Raw genomic sequence first — 24803 nt, 5'->3', positions numbered from 1 at the left:
CTGATATGTGAGTCATCGACTCACACGATATTAACTCTATTTTTTTAGGGGGAAGGTTCATCATGATAGCTTGCTATCGGGACCTTCAAGAGTCGCCTTGGTGTTGCACTATTGCTTAGGCCTGGCTCACCCCACCAATTCTAGTTCTAAAAACCTATTGTTTTATATTAACTCTATTTGAAACATTCAAGCATGCTATGGTGTTGGCTAAATTTAGTTGTAAATGCTTACTTCACATTATCACTTATCAATTTTTGGAAACTATGAGGTCATACTCAACATTCTCAAATCTCTAGAGGATCAAAAGATTCAATTTGTGCTATATATTAATTGGACATATCTTTAATAATTCGTGAAAAATAATTTACGTGATTCTTATTAGTTTTCAATATTATTCACAACTAAGGAATATGAGGGGAAGGTCCATCACGGTAGCTTGATAACCTTTAAGCCTTGCATAGGTGTTGCACTATTGCCTTGGCTTGGCGCACCCCACTAGGGAAGGTCCATCACGATAGCTTGCTATCAAGTCCTTTAAACGTCACCTATGTGTTGCACTATTGCCTTGCTTTGGCGCACCCCACTAGGGAAGGTCCATCACGGTAGCTTGCTATCAAGACCTTTAAACGTCGCCTAGGTGTTGCCTTATTACGTACCTTGGCTTGGCGCACCCCACTAATTCCAATTGTAACCCTATCTTTCAATTGTTTGTTGAAGGAATTTCTCCAAGATTCACGACAAAGATATTAGTACTTACGATATTTGTGAAGTTATTATTAATCTTTAACATTTTTGGAGCAAAGATGGATATGATACTGTGAAAAATAGTGCGGCATAACAAATGGAAAATCATACCTTTCTCGGCCTTTTGGCTAAGATCAAGTGTAGTATCTGTTCTTATCAGTTTAATATCTGATATGTGAGTCATCGACTCACACGATATTAACTCTATTTTTTGAGGGGGAAGGTCCACCACGGTAGCTTGCTATCGGGACCTTCAAGAGTCGCCTTGGTGTTGCACTACTGCCTTGGCCTGGCTCACCCCACCAATTCTAGTTCTAAAAAACCTTTTGGTTCACAATAGCACACAATTTGTCCCTTCTAATATTGGGCTGTTTCATCCATAAAAGCTCATATCCAATGCATTAAAATAAAATCAGATACTGAACTACATTTTAGCATGACTCATAAAATCTTGAGACCAATGTTAAATGGTGACCAAAATATAATAATTCGATTCTCATGTTGTAATCTCTAACGACATTATGGCCAGAGTCAATATATAATAATTCGATTTCCATGTTGTAATCTCTAACGACATTGAAAATAATAGTGGAAAAATGAGTGGCTCAGATGTGCTATTTTTGTCATCTTAACATTCAGACATGGTGAAAGACCCAAAGTTTTCACACTTGCACAGTTATCTTCATGGCACTCAAACTATTGCACCAGTCGAGAATCGAACACGGGTCTGTACCATGGCAAGGTACTATTCTACCACTAGATCACTAGTACTTAGATATTATAATACTTCCTTCGTTTCTATTTAGAAACCAACTAATTATAGTAGGATGTTATATAAAAAGGAACGGAGGGAGTATATTTCATCTTTTGTACTAGCAGCAAAGTGCAACCCCTAAAATATTTTATATCCGATAAATTGAAAATGCATGATCATATGAAGTATCTGCTCTTATTAGTATATAATATCTTTATATTAACTTTTCAAAAAAAAATTATAGTAACTAGGGGTGTGCAATTTAGTTCGATTTTTATGTATTATCAGTTTAATTTATTAGTTTTTGGCTTTTAAATATGCTAAATCAATAACAAGATCAATAAAATATTCTTTATCAGTTTTCAATTTACCCAATAAGAAAATGTTCGTAAAATAGATTTATGATTTCTCACTTTTCTAACAATTTGGCACGAGACTGTGAGACAAGCAAAAAAATTGTAAATACTTTGATGTAGTGAAACAAGAAATATAATGAAAAATTACATCAGTAATAGTAGATGTAGTATAAAGGCTACAACATGTTACATAATATGGAATTTCTGACGTGAACTAGAAGTACTATGACGTGTGAAGTTTTTAGGTTGTAGTATAGAGTACTGATCTAGTGTCTAATTATGTTAACTTATTAATATTTAATATTCATTAAGGGCATAGTAATATCTTACTGTCGTCTTAATGAGTTATCGTCTTACCCATATTAAAAATCGATACCAAATTGATAACCGAATAAGTTTTTCTTATAACACCATTAAAAATTTGTTAACCCAATAAAATATAATTTTGTGTTTCTTATTAGTTTTCAATGTTATTCATAACTAAGGAATATGAGGGGAATGTCAATTACGGTAGCTTGCTACCAAAGACCTATCCCACTAATTCTAATTGTAAACCTTTCTTTCAATTTTTTGTTGAAGGAAACTCTTCGAGATTCACGACAAAGATATTAGTTCTTACGATTTTTCTGAAGTTATTATTAACCTTTTAACATTTTCGGAGCAAAAATGGATACGATACTGTGAAAAATGTTACGTAGGCAACAAACTATACATTTTTATAGTCCCACATTGACTAGAAAGAGAGATTTTATGCAACAAGTGACATATGAAATAGTCCGGAATAACACATGAAAAATCATACCTTTCTCGGCCTTTTGGCTAAGATCAAGTGTAGTATCTGTTCTTATCAGTTTAATATCTGATATGTGAGTCATCGACTCACACGATATTAACTCTATTTTTTTAGGGGGAAGGGGGGAAGGTTCATCACGGTAGCTTGCTATCGAGATCTTCAAGTGTCGGCTAGGTGTTGCACTACTGCCTTGGCCTGGCACACCCCACCAATTCTAGTTCTAAAAACCTTGTGTGTTCATAAATGGTGATCCTATATTATATATAATAATTTGATTTCCATGTTGTAATTTATAGCGACATTAAAAATAATGACAAACATATAATAATTCGATTCCCATATTGTAATTTCTAACGACAATAAAAATAATAATGGAAAAAGGAGTGGCTCAGATGTGCTATTTTTGTCATCTTAACATTCAGACATGGTGAAAGACTCAAGTTCACATTTGCACAATTATCTTCATGGCAATCAAACTATTGCACCAGCCAGGAATCGAACTCGGATCTGTATCGTGGCAGGGTACTATTCTACCACGAGACCACTGGTGCTTAGATAATTATAATACTTTCTTCGTTTCTATTTATATGTCATTATTTTAGATTTACGTGAGCAAGTTTACTATTCTACTCTTATTCACCCCATATTAGTTTTGTATGTTTGATCAAAGGACTATTATTTTCAAGATTAATAACTCATAAGGATAAAGAGAAAGAATATAGCTATAATTTATGCATTAATTTTAAGAAATGATAAATATTACGAACCAACTAATTAATTATAGTAAGGATGACATATAAAAAGGAATGGAGGGAGTATGTCTCATCTTCCGTACTTAGCAAAGAGGTACCACCCCTAAAATATTTTATATCAATAAATTGAAAATGTATGATCAAGTGTAGTATCTGCTTTTATAATATATCTTATATTAAACTTCAGTTAAACTTTCCAAAGAAAATATTTATAGTAATAAGGGGTGTGCGATTCGGTTCGATTTTATGTATTATCAGTTCGATTTATGAGTTTTTGATTTTTGAATATGCTAAATCAATAAGATGTTCTTTATCGATTTTCAATTTACCCAATAATATAAAATAAATTTATGACTTTTCATTTCTCTAACAATGTGGCACGAGATTGTGAGACAAGCAAATCAGCTGTAAATGTTCTGATACAATGAAACAAGAAATACAATGAGAAATTACATCAATAAGAGTAGATGTGTAGTACAAAGGCTATAATAACATGTTACAATCAAAACATAATATGGAACTTCTGATGTGAACTAGAAGTACTATGACGTGTGAAGTGTTTAGATTGTTGTATGCAGTACTGATATAGCGTCTAGTTATGTTAACTTATTAATATTTAATATTTATGAAGGGCATAGTAGTATGTACCTTACTATCGTCTTAATGGGTTATTGGTTTACCCAATACTAAAAATCGATACCAAATCGATAACCCGATAAGTTTTTTTATAACACCATTAAAAATCTATTAACCTAATAACCAAATAATGATGAATCAGTAAAAAAAATTCGATTTGATTTATTAATCGGTCCAATTTTTACACACCCCTAATTTCATATTATATACTTCCAGCAAGGTGCCACCCTAAAAATATTTTAAATCAATAAATAAAAATATAAGATCAAATATAGCATTTGCTCTTATAAGTATAATATCTTATATTAAACTTAAGTTAAATTTTCCAAAAATAATATTTATAGTAATTCGACACGATATAATCACTAATAAAAAATTGTTTTTTTCTCCATTGAGAAATATTCAGCTGCAAATATTTTGATTAAATTGGTAATAAGAGAAAACATATATATTAATACAAAAAAATTAGAAAAAAATTCATTATTTTAGTGAGATTTTGTTTTCCATCACCGCTGTATTTTTTCATAAAGTTGATAAAATAAAAAATGAAAAGAAAATCATATTCTATTACATTATTTTTCATTAAAGAAAAATTATTTCTAATAGTTACACGAACCCATACGGATCAAAGTTAGCCATGAAAAACCATGAAAAACCCAAACCAATTGAACAGGGTTTCCCAAACCCTAACCGAAACAAATCGTGTGATATTTTTAACCCGATCAGACCCGACCCGACCCACCCCAACAACTAAGTATCTATAAAAAGGCCCCTTCTAGTTCTAGCTTACTCATAAACTTCTCAAATTAAATCTTATTTCTCCCTTCTCTCTCTAAACTTCTCTCTCTCTCTAAATATGGGGAACTCCCTTCGTTTGTTTGCAACTTTCTTCCTTGTAGCTATGCTGCTTTTGGCCACTGGTTTGTCTTTCTATTTTTATCAATTTATTCGTATTTTTTTTATATTATCGAACTTTGAGAAAAGAGTTATTTAAATTATTTTTTTTAGAAAAGACTTATTCATGCATGTCGTTGATTTGTTAACTTAAACAATATAAATGAGCAAAATTTTGAACAATAGATGATATATATGAGTTTTTTTTTAAAAAAAAAAGTGCAATTACATATTAGAATTTTTTTCTTTTTTAAAAAATATTTAACCCATAAGTGAATTATAATTGATCACGTATATAAAATAATTTTATAAAGTTAAAATTATTTTTAATTAATAAATAATGACATGGATGAGTCTGTTCTCAAACAGAACATGAGTCAAATTCTTAACGAAGGTATAGACGGCTTTTTTTAAAAGTTTAATGATGTATTTGAGCTTTATTTCTTTAATTAATGACGCGTGATGGAATTATAATTAACGATATGTAAAAAATGATTTTACAGAATTAAAATTTAATAAATAATTACGCGTATGAATTTTTCTCAAACGAAAATGACAGAAATGAGCTAAATATTTAAAAAAAATGATATAAATAGACTTTTTTTTCAAAATTCTATTTAAATTTTGTTTTCCAAATCAAACACCCAAAATGAAACTAAATGATACAAACAAATACGTGTAACTTAAAAATAAAAATGATCTGATAATATAAAAATAATATTTCGAGTTTTTTATTATACAGGACCAATAACAAGCGTAGAAGCAAGAACTTGCGAGTCGCAGAGCCATCATTTCAAAGGGAATTGTCTTAGCGATACCAATTGTGGTTCCGTTTGCCGCACCGAAGGGTTCACGGGTGGCAACTGTCGCGGTTTTCGTCGACGTTGCTTTTGCACCCGTAATTGTTAATAGAAGAAAATAATCTTTTCAGAACGATCGCTTTAATTTACCCTTTGTTGAATTAAAGTGTATGATCTATCAATAAAACACGTACTTCCATATATATAAATGGTTGTATGTTTTGTTATTTTATTTTCTTTTTAAATAAATATCTTGTATTTAAAATGTATTGACTTGATATATACAGATTCGCGATATAATGATAATAATAATATGTTTTGTTGAATGTCATTTTTATGTTCATGCATTCTATCCTCTTGCCAAATGTTGAATCAAGATGGACACGTGTTAATCAAGGGAAGAGTCTCTACCTATGACAAAAAAAAATTATAATTATTTAAATTTTCGAAATTCTCAATCGATCTTTTTGAAATTTATAAGTAATCATATAAAATTATCTTAAATCGAATAAATAGACAGATTATTATGTATAATAATATATATATATAGTGTGTGTTTAGTTATTCAAGTTAAATAACTATTTTATATATAAACTAGTCTCCTATTTTCATTTTCCTCCTTTTTAAGTTTTTTGTGTGCGTGTGTTTCTGGTATCATGTTTTGATCTGACATAAAATTTTAAAAAGAAATAAAGCTTTTGAATTTTATATTTTTAAAATAAAATTTGTATTAAATTATATCAAACGTCTTTGAATTTTATGATTTTGAATATATTATGTAAAAAATTATAATAAAAAAATTAAATTAGAATTTTAGATTAGTCCATTGTATGCCACGTAATCATGGGAAATGTGAGTGGCAATTTTTGTAGGTTTTGTGTAAACCGAATGCCTTTTTTGTAAGAAGAAGTTGCACGAAACTCTTTTAAGAATACTGCCAATATATCTTCTTGAACTCAGTGATCGCTTTCGTAAAATGATAACTCGGTGCATAAAGTATCTCGAGTTGATCTAATACTATACGGGTTGAGACCGTTTTATGGTTAGGTAGACGGAGCGAATTGAAGCAAAATTTATAAAAAATATTACGGGTCTATTGTTTTATGTTAGTTTAAATTTAATTTTAATTTTTTTCGATATAATAAGAGTGATAAAACACCTTTTGAGAGTGAGAATAATATATATATATATATATATATATATATTTCGTTTTTCACTCCCAATGCATCCACAAGAAGTGATTTCACTTTTTTATTGGATCCGTGGCAAAATATATATGAAAAATTATTGAAATATACATCTTATGTTCTATTTATTTTTAATATCTTTTTTAATTTTAAAAATTCTTAAAATTTCTTATTACTTTCTTAATGTGTTTAATATATTTAAGTTACATATTAAAGTATCTAAATTAGTATTTAATTTATTTAAGTTATATATTGTGTATTTGGTTTATTCTATATTGCATCCGAATTAGTTTTTAATGTATCTCATTTATGTTATGATATATTCGAGAAACTCTTTTTAATGTATCCGGAAGATAGAAATTTTAAGGATAAAATATATTTTATCTTTACACTATGAGATTTATGTAAATGATATATACATATACATATATATATATATATATATTTTATCTTTACACTATGAAATTTATGTATGATATATATATATATATATATATATATACCGAAAAAAGGATCAAATATTTTATCAAGCACCCTAAAATATTGAAATTATTTGGCTGGAAACAAAATTATCCTAAAATTGTTTAATTTCTGGATAAGTTTCGATATAAATTATTCCACTATTATTTCACAATGTATATGGGATTACTCATTTCATTACTATGATAAAAATGATGGGATAAATAATTTAAGGGCTACCAATACCTCCAACTAAATATGAAACAAAATAGTTTTACATTTTATTATGAAATTATTATATCTCAAACCAAACGACACCTAATGTTCAGGACCACCGGCCGATATAGTGAACTATTTTATGATCGTTCCTTCAGTTGTACCCCAATCGTCTTCAAATCCTAAACTCGCCTTTATATATCTATAAGACTTGCCATTTGTCTAACTCAAAACATATTAGCAAATCTCAAAGCCTAAAAAATTACTTCAAAAGCAACTCAAGAAAAAAGGTTGATCGCGGAGTTAGTATTGATTCATGTAAAGATGCTCCTTTGAAGCTAAAGTAGTAATTGTCCACCTCATCACCCCGAAGAACAGCGGCTCTGTTGTTTTGCACGCCTACAATGAGAGAATCCATAAGTATTGAGGCTCACTTGAAAGAAAGAGCTATCAACTATATACTTAACTCGTGCCTCAGGAATTCCGTTCTAGACACAGAGAGAGGATATAAGCTAAAATCTCAACCAAACAAGGCATTGATATTCAAAAAGTAAACACGACCATGGCAAGAAATCAGGATCAACAGTTACTATTGACCAGAATACGCAGGGTAACAACAACATATCCTGGAGAGGGTAGAATGTATGCAGACATTACTATTATCTCGTGGAGGTTGAGAGGCTGGATATGAAAGACCCTCGGCTCAAATGCAACAATTCCAAATACCAAGAAGAAAGATAGCACGTCATAAGGAATCAGTGCAAAATCTACCAAAAGGGAAGAATATGCAAGGTAGTATCCAGGAAAATCTAAACATGGATAACTAGCTAATTTGCTCGTGTATCGTGCGATCATGAATAACCTCATCAAATTAACAAATAATCAGTCTCAATTATTTGAAAAGGTAGATTCTTGTAAAAACTTAAAGATACTAAGAACATTAACATAAATCAGATGATTTGGCTATTGAATCAATCAATCTTACTTCTTTTTCGTGTATACACGAAAAAAGTACAAAAATATCAACAATAGTAACATAGATTACACTTGTTATTAAGTACCTCATATGTACAAAAATCAACAATGAGTTTAAATGACCAACAGGACATGCATAGTAGACACAAATAAGTTGAAGCAAGACAAAATGGAACGACACTTTCCATAAGAATTCACAAAAGCAATAGGTTAAATATCGGAGAAATGGTCCGAGAAGTACCTTGTATGTGTATACTTGTTACAAAGAGTTCATAAGGCGAGATAAAATATCATTGTATTTGTATATCTGAAGTAGAAGCTAGTCAGGGAAAACAGTGACATCCTAGCATTAAAATAGTAATATTCTGAGTACGATTGTAAAATGGCATGGCTGAGAAAAATGAAATGAACCGCCGTTACAAGATTTAGATACAAAAGTTACCCATTTGAGGCCAAATTTTTCATCATCCTTCAATATTGAAAACAAAATTTCTCGAATAAATCTGCAACAACAGGAGAAAGTTTGTCCACAAAGTTTCTCTGATAAGACAGTTTTTACAGCCATGAAGGTTCGTACCAGAGCAAAAGACTGATACCTAAATGAATACTGAAGAACATATTAAGAGTTCACACGGTTAAATAATGTACTCCTAGTATGAATACCACCACAGATGGATTATTTTCATGGGAGTAAAGAAATACATCAACTATGAAAAAGAGAGTATTGGAAGGAAAAAAGTGCTTAGCCAGTGGAACTTGAAAGTGTATTAACACAGCAAAAGAAAAAAGGCCTCGCTTTTCTTCGCATGGTGCAGACTACTGTTATAAGATATGGATTTGAAAAAAATATCCAACCAAAGCATACAATTCAAAAACAAACATGATAGTAATGCAAGACCAAAAGCATACAATTCAAGAACCAACATGATAGTAACATAGGAAAGTCAGATGGAAAGACAAAAACACTAACTTACCTAATTTCATTTTTGAGCTTAAACAGTTACTTTGTGAGACTTTAAATCGAAAAGGATGAAACTGAAAGAACCAAAGAATTCAGTGGGCGACAAATTAACAAAAAAATGCAATTTTGATTCTACATTAACATAAAATCAAGAAGCAAATCGAGAAATTGAACATCAAGAGAAATGTTATTAACCAAAAATGAATGAAAACTAGAGAATCTCAGAAGAAAAAGAGGAAATGTACCTTGGTGGCGAGGAGCATACTGTGGAGAAGAAGTATCCTTGTCTTATCAACTGATAAGGAGAATTTTTCCCTAAATCAATTCAACGTTACAGCCAAGTTTCTTTCTAGTTTCTCTCTACTTCTTTCTACCATATTATATATTCCTCCATCAAAATAAGACGGGTGGCAATAAAAGTAATTTCTACCATACAACTCTTTCGAGATGAGATAGAGAAACAAGATGTAGAGAGGGTGTCCTTGAAACGAAAGAAGAAGAAGGGGAAACATGGAGATGTTGGGCATTTATTAGAGGAAGAGGCGTAACCAGAATAGTAGAACAGTCGAGAGAAAAAGAAACAGAAAATACAGGAAAAAAGATAAATAGGATTTACAGACAATGAGATGTGCCACTCACTGGCTTAATGTCTTTCAATTATATGTATATATATGTTTCAAGAAAAAGATAACCTATTTGAGTTAATGTACTGCTAAAGAAAATCAATGGAGAGGAAGCCAACTCTCTCAAGTCTTCTGACATGTCATAAAGGCACAACCTGCCGATCATAGTGAATACTAAAACCTATATCCTCAGAATTTAATACAGAAGATATTATATCTGTCAAGCTATTGAAGAATTGCATAAACAATGGAAACAAGCAATACAGATATGCTTCACCATGGTGGATACAAGTGCCTTGAGTATGTAACCCACAAGTTCAATAAAAAGGAAATCACGACAACGAAGAACAACAAAAGGAGACTACATTTGAAACAACAGAACAAAATCCAATTGAGGTGTTCATATTTTCATTCTCTTCTCCACATTACACTAACATTATGCAACTCACGACGACTTGCACTAATAAATATAAGGAATAAGCTTGTATCTAACTTTACTTGCATACTCCATATATCTCTCACCAAAGTTCTCTATCATCAAACTTTCCTCTAACTTAGCTTTATTCCCATAGTACACTGAGCAAACAACAGCAATGAAGAGAGCACTCAAAGGCGCCCGAAGAGCAATACAATAAGTAACAAACAAGAGCATGGTTGAAGCATAAATAGGATGGCGAATAAACCGGTACGGACCAAACTGTACGACAGCAGTAGGCACAACCACCTTCTCTGAGTACTTGGCTAAATACAATGTGGAATGATATTGCATAAACAATGTCATCGCAATCAAACCCCAAATACCCATATTGCTCCATCCACCAGGGATAAGATGCAACTCTGGTCCTTCAAACGCTGCAAACCAATGACCAGCCATAACTCCAACACAAAACAACAGCTTTTGCCAATTGGGAAGGCTAATATCCCATTTGGGGTCATGCTCTCTTGGGTTGTAATCACCATACAGTCGTTTTCGTATGCTCACATTCAAGAAAAAGAAATAATGGTACACCAAAAAGAACACAACAGGCCAGCCTTCAAGAAAACCATTGAAATGTGCTGGTGGGACTAATGTAAGCCAAGTGAAAACTGAAGTAACAACTGCAAATTGCTCAAATACATTTGCTTCCCCACGTAAATGCTTGTTTAAGCAATAAAGACTGTAACTTGCAAGACTTATGGCCACCAACCATGGCCAATATAACCATGTCATACTAAAATACATCCAAAAGAATGGATTCACAAGTACATTCATCGTCCATCTGGACGCAGCAATAGCAACAGAAAACACCAAGCCCCACTTTAACACTTTAAACGGAGTCAATTGAGAAAACCCCATCTTCACTGACTCCAAAGATAACCCCTTTATGCTTTCAAATACCCTTTTTGGACCATCTGTTTCTGTTGAGTTTGAATATGTACCCGAACACTGCACTGGCAGTAACAACGATCGAAACCCACCAATATATGGCCGTAAAGGAGAAGAATTGACATCACCGATAGAAATTGATAAGGAACTACGCAAGTGGGATTTGGGTATTCCAAGATTTAACTTGCTCACCAACTGTTTGTGGAGAGGTCTGTAAGAAAAAATGTTTTGTTTTGATACATTACAGCCGAACGAGGATGGTAGCTTTGAACATACCAGAATTGGCGATGCTTCCATTGGTATTAGTTGCAGAGATTTTCGGTTGAATAACACTGGATCAGCTCATCAGACCGTTTATTAAGCTTCTTCCACCTGAAAATTTGGTCACTTTTATCACCTTCAAGTTCCTCAAGGTACCGGAAAGTTCACGCTTAGTCTTTTATCACTTGTTATACTTGTATGTATATTAATTTTCCGGCGAGGTAACGGTGACGGCGCCGGCGTCGAGCTAACTACTCGAAGAGTTTTTTTCTGGGCGTGAATGGATAATAACAGATTTGCCCTCTAATTGGGGCTTTCATAATTGGGCTTGCTCATGTTCAAATGATGGCCCAATGTAAAGACTAACTTGCACAAATAGCCGCTTGAAGCACCGCTGTTTACATAATAGCCAAATTTTATAGAGTAATTAATTTAGGAAAAATTAGTAAACTAGTCAAAATAAATAACATATTTAGTGAAAATATCCATACTTTATAAATATTAGCAATAATGTCAAAAATGTCATTATTTTAAAAAATTTATGTGTCCCAATTTTCTTCATATTTCATCTCTCTTTTTAAATTAATTCTATATATCTTTTTTTTTAAAAAAATCATTCTCTCATATTTATCTTTTCAAATTGTTAATTCTCTCTCCCATTTAATTTTTTTTCTCTCTCATGGTTATCTTTTCTGATTTTCCTCCAACATTCAAGTTGCAAATATTTTTTTGCCATATATTTTGGTTGTTTTTTTAATCCAAAATTGAATCAACAAGAATCCCTTTGATTAAGGTATCTCTAATCTTTATCCTATTTTCATATTTCTTTTCTAATTTTATTTTTGTTTAAATCTTAAAAAAATNTGTTGTTTATATTTTTCAATTTTCGTTATGATTTACTCTCCAATGGCTGAATACAAGAGGTTTACTAGAGGTATTCATCTTAATCAACCAATTTTTGGTAATTTTTCATCCTTTAATTTATTTATTACTTAACAAATAGTGTATAATGTATGATCTGCTGCTAAAATGAGGGAAGAAAGACGGTAAGAACATTTACAAGACTCATTGGTGTGCAAAACCTTCCTCAAATTCAGAACGCAAATGTAGAATCTTTGTCTACTCGTGAGGATCTTGAAAAAGACGACGAAGATCGGATAGTTGTCGAACAATTTTCTATTAGTTTGTTTTGTATTTATAGTTCTTTTTTAGAATTTGGTATGCTTTCTTAATTTGTATTCAAATCACTATGTATACTATCAATATTTGTATTTATTAAAAATTTCATGTTGCATGGTTTATGAATCTTGTATTTGTCCCTAATTTGTATTCATCCAAATGTATGTCAACTAGTTATGTATTTTATTTATAAGAAGAACAACTTTCTATTAGTTTATTTGTATTCGAATACAAATACAAATAATAGACATATTGAAATGAATACGACTTAGAAAAGGAAACAAGATTTTGAAAAGAAAAATAAATACACAGTGAAAAATATATACGAATACAAATGTATTTCTTAAATAGCTACATTTTATTTGACATACATATTGGAATGAATACAAACTAATAAAGGTATGTCAACTGAATTTGACATTTTTTTCTAATTTGTATTTATTCTAAAGGTATGTCAACTAGTTATGTATTTTATTTAAGAATGAGTACACCAAATATTCAATTATTTCTTTTCAATTTTATATTTCATACAATTTTTCATCATACTAATTTTTTGTATTTTATATATTATTATACAAAATTCTAAATAAAAACTAGAATAAATAGAAATACAAATAAAATACATATTGAAATGAATATATACAGGATTTTTGAAGAAAAAAATAACTATATAGGGAAAAAATATATGAAAATACAAATATATTTCTTAAATGACTATATAGATAAATTCGGCATACCTATTGGAATGAATACAAACTAATAAAAAACTATAATAAATATAAATAGAATATATTGTGGAATGAATATAATTTTAAAAAGGTAAAAATTTTGGAGAAAAAAAAAATTTAAATTTTATTTGAAAATGTAACTGATGAGAAAATTAAGGATGCTTGCCTTTTTTTGAAACATTCCCCCCTTAATTTTCTCTTTTTTGTTATTAAATAATTATATTCTTTAAATAAAAATAAATAATAAAAACATATATAAGATACATAACAAACTAAAATAACATTTTTACTAAATATTGAAATTGTTGCTAATGAGTCCTCTTAAATGCTAAAATATTGACATTTTGAAAAAATTCCCATTAATTTAAGCATGTTAATCTATTGTCTGCTTAAATGTATAGTTTTCCCTCTATTCACTTTTAGAGTTTACTTGTCCACTTTAAAATGTGATTTTATAAGTACCTAAAAGATTAATACGATTCGTCTATCACAAAATTCATTTTAAGTCTTAAATTTTGAGAAATGATATGTTGGAATAAGTAATTAATTTTAAAAGTAAAATAGGAAAAAACTTCTTTTTTTTTATATACTAAAAAACAAGTACAATGAAAATATATCTTGAAATACTGAACAAGTAAAAGTGAACTTAAAAAGTATAATAATTTAGGCAAATTCTAATTTTATGGATTTATTTTTAAAATTCTCACATTAGATTACACGAGTATAATTAAATACATGTTTATTATAAAATTAGTAGAGAAGATTAGCATAGGCTATGCATAAGGAGTCAAGGATGCCCCTAGGCAACGATGACACGCACAAATAAGTAATGGTACAATGGTGTCTTAGCATAACATTTGTTTTCCATACACATTTATTATGTACCATTTTGCAATCAAATGTATCAAATCTCCATTGATATGGCACACTATGTGTAAAAATGCATAATTAAGTCCACATTATATGAAAAGCAAGAGTTCTACAATATTGTATTAAGGATGGTATACAGACGGAGGATGGGCCGACGAGAAGGACAAGAGGGGTGCATATTACATCTTAGATGAATCTCATATCGAAATTAGAGAGAAGTGAAGAGGACACAAGGTTACATGTACACACATTTTTTCATCTCGATAATGAACAAATATACAAAGTCTGTTGGGCCAAAACGAACAATACATGCAATGGGATTTGGTCGTGACAGGGTTGGCAAAGCCTTATCCCACAGAAAGAAAATAATAATAATAATAATAATAATTAAAAAACAAAAAAAAAAAAAGAATTCGCCCTGCCCTTGCTCTAATTGGCACTTTTCTCTAATTTTCAACAGATTGTTAAACCTGTCATCATGGCAAGTGCAAAGAAAAATTACAGAAGATCAAAACACAAACTGTGGAACATCATAGCTCCATTTACGAAGAGATTTATTCCAAGAATGGAGCAACTCTAACCGAATTGATTAATTGAGGCAAAACAAATACAAAATCCATCTCAAGATCACCCTTAGGATTGACAAGAAATATTAGGGAAGAATAAGCTTTACGACCTAGCATATTGCAATCATGTTGTACACAGCTCTATTCACATACCTCAGTAGGACTAATTTTAGAACGTTGACGTAGTCTCTAAATGATTTTAACCCCGCGAGGTAATTTGACTCTTAATCTTTTCCACTTGCTCTTAGCCAAGGATGGATGCAAGCTGAGCACATGTTCTGGCATGAAATCATGCCTCGTAATTATCCCCACAACAGGTATCCTCTGCAGACAAGAGAACCACAATTTATTGATTCAGTTCAAGAAGATGATGAACCATTTATCAGGAAAATAAATGGAAAGCATGTTTGGTTCCAACAAGCAACGGTTGTATAATCAACATGGTAGATGAAATAGGGAGAGCAAAAGAAATTTTAGCTGTGAGGGAACAGATCATACTTAATCCCATCTGTGGATGATGCGACGTTGACCAGTTGATGCAACCAGGAAGATATTCAAAATGTAAAAATAAAAAAGACAATGGGAACTCAAAAATCACAAGTAATGCTGATTCAGAGAGGTATTGATTATTGAACCTATTTGGTTGTCTAAAAAAAACTAATGGACAATTTGTTTCACATCAAATACCTAAAAAGAACAAGATTTTGGTGCAAAATTTCATGAATGAATGAATATAAACAATTAGTGAGGTCATAAACTAATGCACTGAAACATGCGTGCAGAAAGCTGGGTAATTTATCCTTCAGGTTATGTTAATGTGAGTCCGGAGCCTAAAGGGTACAAAATATTAACAAAAATTCCAAAACAGTATATAAAATTTTATATTAACCAAAACGGTAAAATCGCTGCACCAACAGCGACTTACCCCATCGGAAAAAGCAAAATCGCTGCCTTTGCAGCGATTTTGCAAAATCTGATTTTTTATTTTTTAAAAAATGAAATCGCTGCCTAAGCAGCGATTTATAAAAATTAAAAAAAATTAAGGAAATCGCTGCTGGGAGCAGCGATTTCATAAAAAAAAAAAAAATTCGAAATCGCTGCCCCTGCAGCGATTTCCTTAATTTTTTTTTTAAAAAAAAAATTATTATTATTTTTTAAAATTTTTTTTTGAAATCGCTGCTGGGGCAGCGATTTCCTTATTTTAAAAAAAAATAAAAAATTTATAAATCGCTGCTTAGGCAGCGATTTCATTTTTTTTAAAATAAAAAATCAGATTTTGCAAAATCGCTGCAGAGGCAGCGATTTTGCTTTTTCCGGTGGGGTAAGTCGCTGTTGGTGCAGCGATTTTACCATTTTGGTTAATATAAAATTTTATATACCGTTTTGGAATTTTTATTAATATTTTGTACCTTTAGGCTCCGGACTCATGTTAATGTATCTTTTATCAACTGTTGACTTACTTTTAGGAATAAGATACAGCTTCTGAGTATATCATTGAAAAAGAAAAGATGAGGAAACAGTTCTTACCCCAGAAACCTTGGGTATTACCAGAAGGTGCCTTAAACCAACTTCTCGGAAGAGCATCAGAGCCTTCGCCAAGGACATAGTCTCTACAACAGTGAAAGGCGAAGTGTTACAAAAAGGATGCAGATCTATAAACATATCCATCTCTTCATCTGTCAGTTGTATATCTTCCACTCTGTCTACATGCTCTAAACCTTTCTTTGCAAAATCATCGGCTGAGAACTGCTCAAAAGCGTCATCTCCAGCAGGTGCAGGATTTTGAAGAAATGCTTTCTTCTTAAGCAATGTAACAAGATGTGCGCGGAGTACCAAACCATATAGAACTGGTGCTGCGGAATGTGGAGGCTCATCCACCACTGGAAAGCCATTATGCCCAGTGGTTTTGAGGACATGAACTATGTTACCAACTTTCTCAATGCCATTAAAGAGCTGGAGTGGACCTGTGACCACATCACTCACTGCTAGTTGTCTTAAGTAAGGTTCAGCATGACGTTCCAAGTAAGGGAAACCCTTCGCCCTCATTATGAGGTCATATATATTCCCATTAAATGCATCAGCTACAGTTTTGGAGATAAGAAGAACTAGCATCATTAGAGGTAGCAAGAGGAGGTCATTAGTCAATTCTAGGATAATAACGCATAAGGAAACTGTCATTCTCATAGAACCCCCAAGAAAGGAAGCTGAACCTAAAACAGCAAATAGGCCATGGTTAAGAGTCGACTGCGAACCAAAAATCATCCCAATAAAACGACCATAAGCCGCACCTGTCACAATGACAGGCACAAAGAGACCTGCAGGTGCGACTATCCCATAACTAAAGATGCTCAGGAAAAAACAGGTGATAAAGAAAATCAGCATTGACAAAGGGTGAAACTCGGCATCAGTGTTCTTGCTGAAAAGGTTCTTGATTGCATCATCATTCGTGTTAAAAAATAAACTGGCAAGATCATTGTAGTGACCTGGAGGACACTGAAACTTCTTATAGTTACCATTCCGTCCAATTGTGGGGCAAGGTTCTGATGTATCTGAAGGGCAAGGGCGGCAAGGTGCCAACCATGGTAATCCAAAAAGAAGACAAGATGTAAAAATGGATACTGTAAGAGCCAGAACTATTTTGTAAGCAGCTCTTCTCCTAAAAAAAATGAAAAAGAAGCCACATAAAAGCTTTAACTTTATCATGCCTTGAAAAGGCAAGGAATATCTGAAAATCTAAAAGCCAAAGTGAGATCATACTCGTTATTTCTGTTATAAATCCGCAGAACCCTATCCTGTAAAAAGTTGTACAAACTTGCCCATATGCCTCCGATAACTGCTAGCAAAAGAACAGGAGGCACATCCCAGATCTGATATGCGATGTTAGCTGACGTGACATCGAACATTATGAGACCTCCTTTACCAAAGAGTCCACATTTCCCACTCAAGCAAACATCAATCAAAGCACGAAGTACAATTGCAACCACAGCCGTAGTGAAAAAGGCTCTCCACAATAGAGCACTTCTCCACCTGCAACACAAAGGAAGTGCGTACAATGTCAAAACAAAAAGGGAAACTTCAGCATCCTTTTTAATCACACCAAACACCAAAATCCATATTTCAGTATCAATCACATCAATCTACTACTGTATGTGCAATATATAAGAGATGAGAGACCTGATAAAGGGAACTTTCAAATTGTCTAATCTCCAAAAGCTGACTTGGCATGGCCATCTATTCCATGGAAAGAAAACCTTACTCACTTAAGTCCACACATAACTACTTATGAATAACTGTTCCCTTGATAGACCATTCCTTTACCATTTAGACACCCATTAAGACTCAACTTTACAGGAAGTTCACATCCAGCAAAATCAGCTCAGGCAAAACTATCTCCTCTTAAGTATGTTGAACAAAATACGATTCAAGAAATCAAAAGTGAGTTTGGACCAACCCCATTGCCTAATCGGCTTTCAGAGATCATTGATAGTGTCTCCACTTGGGAGCTGAATATAAAAATATCACAACTTATGGTCAAAACACAATAATGATTAAACGACAGCATCAATCACTTCAACAATATGCTTTTGGCCTTGGATTTAAGGCAACACTTGCTAACAAATATCTAAAGCCACAGAAGAGGGAAAAAAAAACATAAAACTAAATAGCAAAAAAAAATTGAGAATGATAAAATTTAATATAATTATATAAATAAAAGGAGCATATTTCAAGTATGGAGTACCGGAAGAAACCTTCAATTATTTTGAGCAATGAAAAAAGCCTCAAAATTCAATTAATATGGAAAAGAGGTGGTAATAATTAAAACTTCTCTCTCTCTAATAATTTTCAATCATCAACAGTCAACATATAGGCTATTTAGCAAGACCAGATCCTCTCCCAAGAGCCAACCTGACCATTCAAGTAGTCCATGCACCACATATTTTGTGGGACTACAATAACTGCTTTAGATATTCCATCCTTTAAAGACAAATTATAACTTACAAGAATAAGTGCAAGACCGCCAATTATAAGGCAATCTAAAAAGTCCTTATCGGACAGTGAAGTCAATTTCAATATCAATGTTGAGCGTAATGTGCGGGCATACTAGGAGGGATAGGTTTAGGAATGAAGTTATACAGGACAAGGTGGAAGTGGCCTCCTTGGCAGACAAGATAAGGAAAGTGAGGTTGAGGTGGTTCGGGCATGTGAAGAGGAGGTGCACAAAAAAACAAGTAAGATGGTGTGAGAGTTTGGCTATAGCAGGTTTTAGGAGAGGTAGGGTAGGTCTAGGAAATAATGGGGAAAGGTGATTAAAAAGGGTATATCACACCTTCACCTTGTTGAGGACATGACTCTATATAGGAAGGTATGGAGGTCATGGATTAGGGTAGATGTAGTAGGTGGCTGAGTATCATGGTATTTTTACATGGCAGAGGCAGGGGTCTAATCTCCTCGTCTCATCTTCTCCTTAAAAAGTAATCTTATGTATTCACATAGTATCTTATTCTCTATTTTTACTACTACCTGTTGCTTCATTTGCTTTGTTTATCTTGCTGTGTTTACAATTCCTTCGATTTTGCTCAGATTACACTTCCTTCGAGCAAAAGGTCTATTAGAAACAACCTCTCTACCCCACAAAAGTAGGGGTAAGGTCTGAGTACATCTTACCCTCCCTAGACCCAACTCATGGGAATACAATTGGTATATCGTTGTTGAGTTGTGCATCGTATCAAACATCTAAGAGAGCCTAAAGCATGTTTATTTATTTTAGATATACCAAGATGCCATTTCTTCGAGAGCAAACAACAGACCGCCAACAGGAGCTCGGAAAGCAGCAGCCATCCCAGCAGCTGATCCACATGTTACAAGATCTCGTCGATCTCTATCGTTTTTAAAATACTTCAGCCATTTCCAAGTTAATCCATACTTCTGTGACCCGCCTTGACCCATTAGTGCTGCAATGCAAGCACCAGTATGAACCATGGGGCCTGCTTTTCCGATTATCAGAGATCCTGATACTGCAGAAATGCTGCCAACAATCTGTTCATTAAAGTTTTAAGTAAGGCTCTTACTCTAACATGTTGCACTAGGCCTTCGAAACAGAGAAATAGAGGAAAGACAGACAGAAAATATGATACAACGACTACAAATCGCATATATTCTAACAAGTAGGATCTAGGAAGGGTAGATTGTAACCCAGACCTTACCTCTACCTAGGGAAGTAAAGAGGCAAAACTCAAAAAATCTTTTATCAACTATGCACAGATGTGAGATAAGATAATCATAAACGCAATGGAAGATTCAAATATCCATGCAGAAACAGTAGACAATCCCATGGTTAAATTGAAAAGGAAGTATCGTCTATGGGAAACAAATAGTTAATTGATTGATTTTGCAGATTTAAAAGCTCATAATTCATAACTTCACCACAACCCCAGGTCGAACACCTCCCAAATGTTATGAACAGTTTAAAACAACACTGTTAGCTGCAGTTTAAATCTGTTCTGGAAAACGAATGGACAACATTTCTAGACAACTTTTAGAAGTTAGTTGAAACTAAAGTTAGAAGAACCAAATGTTTTACATGGAACAAATAGTTAATTGATTGACTTTGCAGATTTAAAAGCTCATAATTCATTACTTCACCACAACCCAAGGTAGAACACCTCCCAAATGTTATGAACAGTTTAAAACAACAGTGTTAGCTGCAGTTTAAGTCTGTTCTGGAAAACGAATGGACAACATTTCTAGACAACTTTCAGAAGATAGTTGAAACTAAAGTTAGAAGAACGAAATGTTTTTACATGGAACAAATATAAGAGCTTATGTCAGAGGTCAGAGATCAAGCTGCTTCCAAGCATTGTCCAGTGAGCATTTATGAAGCACTAGGATGAGGAGGAAAAAATGTATGTATCACTAGGTTAAGCATGCACAGGATTCTCTTTCAAATAACAAACAGGTCCAGCTTCACCTAATATCAGTGTAGGAAATAACAGTAAAGCCTGGGTGTTTCTTAGGGAGCTCTAGATTTTCACATTTTAAAAAAGGTGCTTTGTGTCCAAACCAGTTGACTTATAATCTGAACCTCGAGCGTCCAACAACAACATACCCAATGCAGTCTCACAAAGTGGGGTCGAGCGAGGGTAGAGTGTATGTACCCAGACCTTACCCCTTCCTCAGAGAGGTTCCATAAACCAGAATCTGCTCACCTTATAATATGAAAATAAAAGTAACCCCCTACCCCACCCCCCACCCCAAAAAATAAGGAAATCCTCTATGAGCTCACTTTTGTAGTATGAAAGGCAATCCACATATCACATTTATTGATCAATCACATAGTCGTTAATTCATGCAATCATTCCCAAACACATAATACACCACCAACACTAGAACTAAACATTAGTAAATAAAATGTAAAATTGGGATAACGAGAAAAAAGGCATCTATATGAAAAGGCAATTCAAGGTCACTTTACCTTGACAAACAGAGTCCGCAGCGAAAATATTGCTGGTGCATCTACGCCATTCAAGTAAGCCTTAACTTCAGGTATACCTGAACCAGCAGCCTCTGGTGCGATAAAAGCCGTAATTAGACCGGCAAATAATGTCAGTCCGAAATTGGAAGAAGCAAATACAAGAAAAGCCATTGTATACCTGTTGCATCATGTCAAGAGTCATTCACCTCAAAAACATATTTATACAAGTACATGAAGTAATTTCTATTTATAAATACAAAAGAAATCATAGTATTCCACACTCTACAAATTTAGAACACAGAACAGGGTTATTTCCATATTCCACAGTTCAGTTACCCTCAGAAACATATGCATAACATATACATGTATTTATATTTTATATGACCATAAAATTCCAGTCAATAACCTCAAAGAATAACATTTAATATCAGAATTGCACAAATAATTGATTATGTCTTTCAACTAAAAGAACTTCAAACAAAAATTAGATGAAATTGCAGCAGATATCAGTTTGTATTATAAAATTCAAGTAACTTCAACATAACAATCAAAGTCGTAGGAGGGTATTATACATCAAAACTAAAAATGAAAGAGAAGTGTATACCTTCTCGCACGCATCAGATCAGAAGTCACCACAAATTTCATTCCAGCAATGTTCTCAACAGCAAGATTGTTACAGAAACCAACAAGGCCAACAAGCAATCCAATGAAAAAGCACATCATCCATTTCATGGATACGTACTGCAATATTTGTATCTTCTCTCCACGCCTCCAATCTTGCTTAAAATAATCATTCTCCATGATTCTTCAACCAGGCAAACACCATCATTAGGCTTCTTTTATTTGCCATTCTAATCAGAGAAAGGAAAAGAACAAGGAAACATTTTCCACCAAAAAATATACCGAACTCAAAACCAAAATCTCCTTCCAGGAACTTCAAAACTAGAAATAAAATGAAATTGAAAACACTCTTTATCATGTTTAACTCCAAGCTTCCAAGCATATATTTCTACCTTTCCTTTGTTTTTTTCACCCAACAATACTTATATATTTGCTCAAATACAGTAATCATCACAAAAGTATCAACATTCTGATCTATTTTTTCCCACTAGACATAGACTTACCAAAGAAATGGATGAGTCTTCAGCTAATTCACAAAAGTAAATAGTGATTTTTTTCTCTATTTTGTGAAATATCTTAGTGTTCTTTCCTACCTCCCATATTCTCTAAGTGAAATCGCTTATGAAGCACCAGATGATTACTTAAATCCCGAGATTTTCTAAGCACAGAACTCTCTACCCCTAAAAAACTGATAGGCATGATAGAGCAACTATTATATCATGAATTATATGCTTCTGTATAGGTACAATTGAGCTCTTCCTAAGAGCATCAAAACAAATCCATTTCTGAAACCAAATAACGAAGGAGTTCATCTTCCTAGCCCCGAACTCCGTTACAATTAATTTACTGTAAATTAAACAATACATTACAACGTATACACAAATAATAGCAACTGAGAAAAGTAGAGACGTACTCGTAATCGAGGCTTTCAATAGGGGAGACACTAGAGCCGACGATAGCGACCTGAGAAGTGTTGTTCGATGCTGATCGAGAGAGGCTGTTGAGCAGTGGATGAGTTAGCGACTCCTCGTCTTCCTCCGTATCAGTCGCCGGCACCGGCGACGATGAACCATTGAGTAGAGCTGGAGAGATTAGTACGGACATTGATAGGGGTGGGGACTGAGGAGTTCAAAAGGGCATGAAAGGAGCTGGTATTTGATGGCAGTTACTACACATTGAAGAAGAAGTGGAGTTATAAGGATTGAAAATTTGAGTTCCCAGAAAAAAGATTTTAAGATATTTAATTTTGAATTTATGAATTAAAATAAAAAAAATTAAACAATAAAATAAAATTATTATTAGATGATAAAAATGAAATATTTTTGTTCGTTAGTGATGGTAGGAATGATTTATAGTGTTTGTAGTGATTATAATGGTTGGTGTTAGTGACGAGTAATCGTGGTGGTGATTATTGTGATGGTGGAGATAGTTGTTGTTGTAGTGATTCTTAGTGGTTAAAATGGTGAAATTAGTTGATATTATTAGTTAATTTCCAGGCCTGTTCGGTCATACGGTTCCAGCGGAAGATCAAGTTGGTGAGCCGTGTGATGGAAAACCTTCCCGCACGGTTTAGAGAGCATTGAATTATTAGAATGAGACGTTTACCACCACATCATTGCATGTAAGGGGAGTTCGCTCAGTTCGCAGATTGGTTTGACCCGTAATTAACTTCTGACCCGTGTTCGATAGCCCGACCGTAGTGATGTTAATTGTGGTTACATTCATGAGTAGCTTGGTCCATCTTATTCCATTTCGTATATGTCTAAGGATCCGCATAACCCTCAATTTATGTGTTATTTATCTATTCCTAATTTTTTATGCCAATTTTGGTGACGGAAGATAACTCTCTTCAAATTATTCCTGGGGTAGGAGAAAGTAGGTCTTGCTTCATATTTGTTAATTCATTTCTGGTTTACACGACTTCATGCAGATAAATAAAATTTATGCTTGTCAATCCAGTAGGTGATTTTAATTAGCTCATGGGATTTTGATTTGTTTTACTATATTTCAAATAATAGTTTTTTCAATCATTTTTTGCTCTTGTGATGGTTGGTGATTTGCTAGTGTTGGTTGTCGAAGGTGATAATTATGATGGTAAATGAGGATGGTAGTAAAGATATATTGTCTGATTATAGCTGATAATAGTGATTAAGCTGGTGAAGTTGATTTGCGTTGATTGTGGTGGACTGGGGGTTGATAATGCGTTGGTGATAGTTGGTGAAGGTGATAGTTAAGATGAATAATAAAACAAATCTATTAACAAAATAGATTAATACTTAAATTTTAATAAAAATAAATGCATTTAATAACATAAAGTTTGCACCATTCAAATTTAAATCTTTATTGAATACAAACAAATAAGAACTTAATCTTCAATCAACTTAAATATATGTATATTGTCCCTTTATGTAATGTATAATATTTGATTTTTTTTTAAAATCTATTTTATTCTCCAATATAAAATAAAATATATAACATGATACACTTTTATTTGAATGATTTCTTATTTGTGCTACATTAAAAAAAAAACCCAATTATGTGCTGCACTTGAGAGAAATTTCTTATTTGCATTTTTGTGATAAAAAAGACA

The 24803-nt window shown here is 32.8% G+C and overlaps 3 protein-coding genes and 3 non-coding genes across 7 annotated transcripts; 3 read left to right on the top strand and 3 right to left on the bottom strand.

The window, feature by feature from the left end:
* The first annotated feature begins 851 nt into the window (after window positions 1-851).
* LOC114078156 lies at window positions 852-1047 on the top strand. Its single transcript, XR_003579697.1, has one exon. It is a non-coding gene; the product is annotated as a U2 spliceosomal RNA (small nuclear RNA).
* Window positions 1048-1346: 299 nt separating this feature from the next.
* LOC114078142 lies at window positions 1347-1435 on the bottom strand. The gene has a single exon (XR_003579687.1). It is a non-coding gene; the product is annotated as a small nucleolar RNA snoR114 (small nucleolar RNA).
* A 1217-nt stretch (window positions 1436-2652) lies between these two features.
* On the top strand, window positions 2653-2856 carry LOC114078166. The gene has a single exon (XR_003579709.1). It is a non-coding gene; the product is annotated as a U2 spliceosomal RNA (small nuclear RNA).
* Window positions 2857-4833: 1977 nt separating this feature from the next.
* On the top strand, window positions 4834-5961 carry LOC107025565 (defensin-like protein). The gene is made up of 2 exons (XM_015226345.1): window positions 4834-4955; window positions 5672-5961. Exons 1-2 carry the CDS (start codon window positions 4892-4894, stop codon window positions 5836-5838), a joined length of 231 nt encoding a protein of 76 aa, XP_015081831.1. The 5' UTR covers window positions 4834-4891; the 3' UTR covers window positions 5839-5961.
* Window positions 5962-10366: 4405 nt separating this feature from the next.
* Window positions 10367-12074, bottom strand: LOC107026314. The gene has a single exon (XM_015227223.2). The coding sequence runs from the start codon at window positions 11811-11813 to the stop codon at window positions 10611-10613; it is 1203 nt and encodes a 400-aa protein (XP_015082709.1). The 5' UTR covers window positions 11814-12074; the 3' UTR covers window positions 10367-10610.
* Window positions 12075-14723: 2649 nt separating this feature from the next.
* On the bottom strand, window positions 14724-23646 carry LOC107026127 (putative chloride channel-like protein CLC-g). 2 transcript variants are annotated; one of them, XM_015226986.2, is made up of 8 exons: window positions 23127-23646; window positions 22197-22397; window positions 21593-21770; window positions 19895-20157; window positions 17878-18147; window positions 16648-17776; window positions 15274-15444; window positions 14724-15024 (listed from the first exon to the last, which is right to left on the bottom strand). In XM_015226986.2, the coding sequence occupies exons 1-7, from the start codon at window positions 23315-23317 to the stop codon at window positions 15310-15312; spliced, it is 2367 nt and encodes a 788-aa protein (XP_015082472.1). In that variant the 5' UTR covers window positions 23318-23646; the 3' UTR covers window positions 14724-15024; window positions 15274-15309. The 2 variants fall into 2 exon arrangements, with proteins under 2 accessions (XP_015082472.1, XP_015082471.1); XM_015226985.1 differs by having other exon boundaries at window positions 14741-15444.
* Between the last annotated feature and the right edge of the window lie 1157 nt (window positions 23647-24803).

This window comes from Solanum pennellii, chromosome 7 (genome assembly GCF_001406875.1).
Source record: "Solanum pennellii chromosome 7, SPENNV200".
NCBI classification, from domain to species: domain Eukaryota; kingdom Viridiplantae; phylum Streptophyta; class Magnoliopsida; order Solanales; family Solanaceae; genus Solanum; species Solanum pennellii.
Note: the sequence above shows the minus strand (reverse complement) of the source record. Positions and strands in the feature narration are given on the sequence as shown.

Excerpts from the sequence above, each read along its gene's own strand:
- LOC107025565 (XM_015226345.1), top strand. The coding sequence starts at position 4,892 with ATGGGGAACTCCCTTCGTTTGTTTGCAACTTTCTTCCTTGTAGCTATG. Across the intron at positions 4,956-5,671 it reads TATGCTGCTTTTGGCCACTG|GACCAATAACAAGCGTAGAA; the intron begins GTTTGTCTTTCT and ends TTTATTATACAG.
- LOC107026314 (XM_015227223.2), bottom strand. The coding sequence starts at position 11,813 with ATGGAAGCATCGCCAATTCTGGTATGTTCAAAGCTACCATCCTCGTTC.
- LOC107026127 (XM_015226986.2), bottom strand. The coding sequence starts at position 23,317 with ATGTCCGTACTAATCTCTCCAGCTCTACTCAATGGTTCATCGTCGCCG. Across the intron at positions 20,158-21,592 it reads TGCGGACTCTGTTTGTCAAG|ATTGTTGGCAGCATTTCTGC; the intron begins GTAAAGTGACCT and ends TTTAATGAACAG. Across the intron at positions 15,445-16,647 it reads TAATACCCAAGGTTTCTGGG|AGGATACCTGTTGTGGGGAT; the intron begins GTAAGAACTGTT and ends TCTTGTCTGCAG.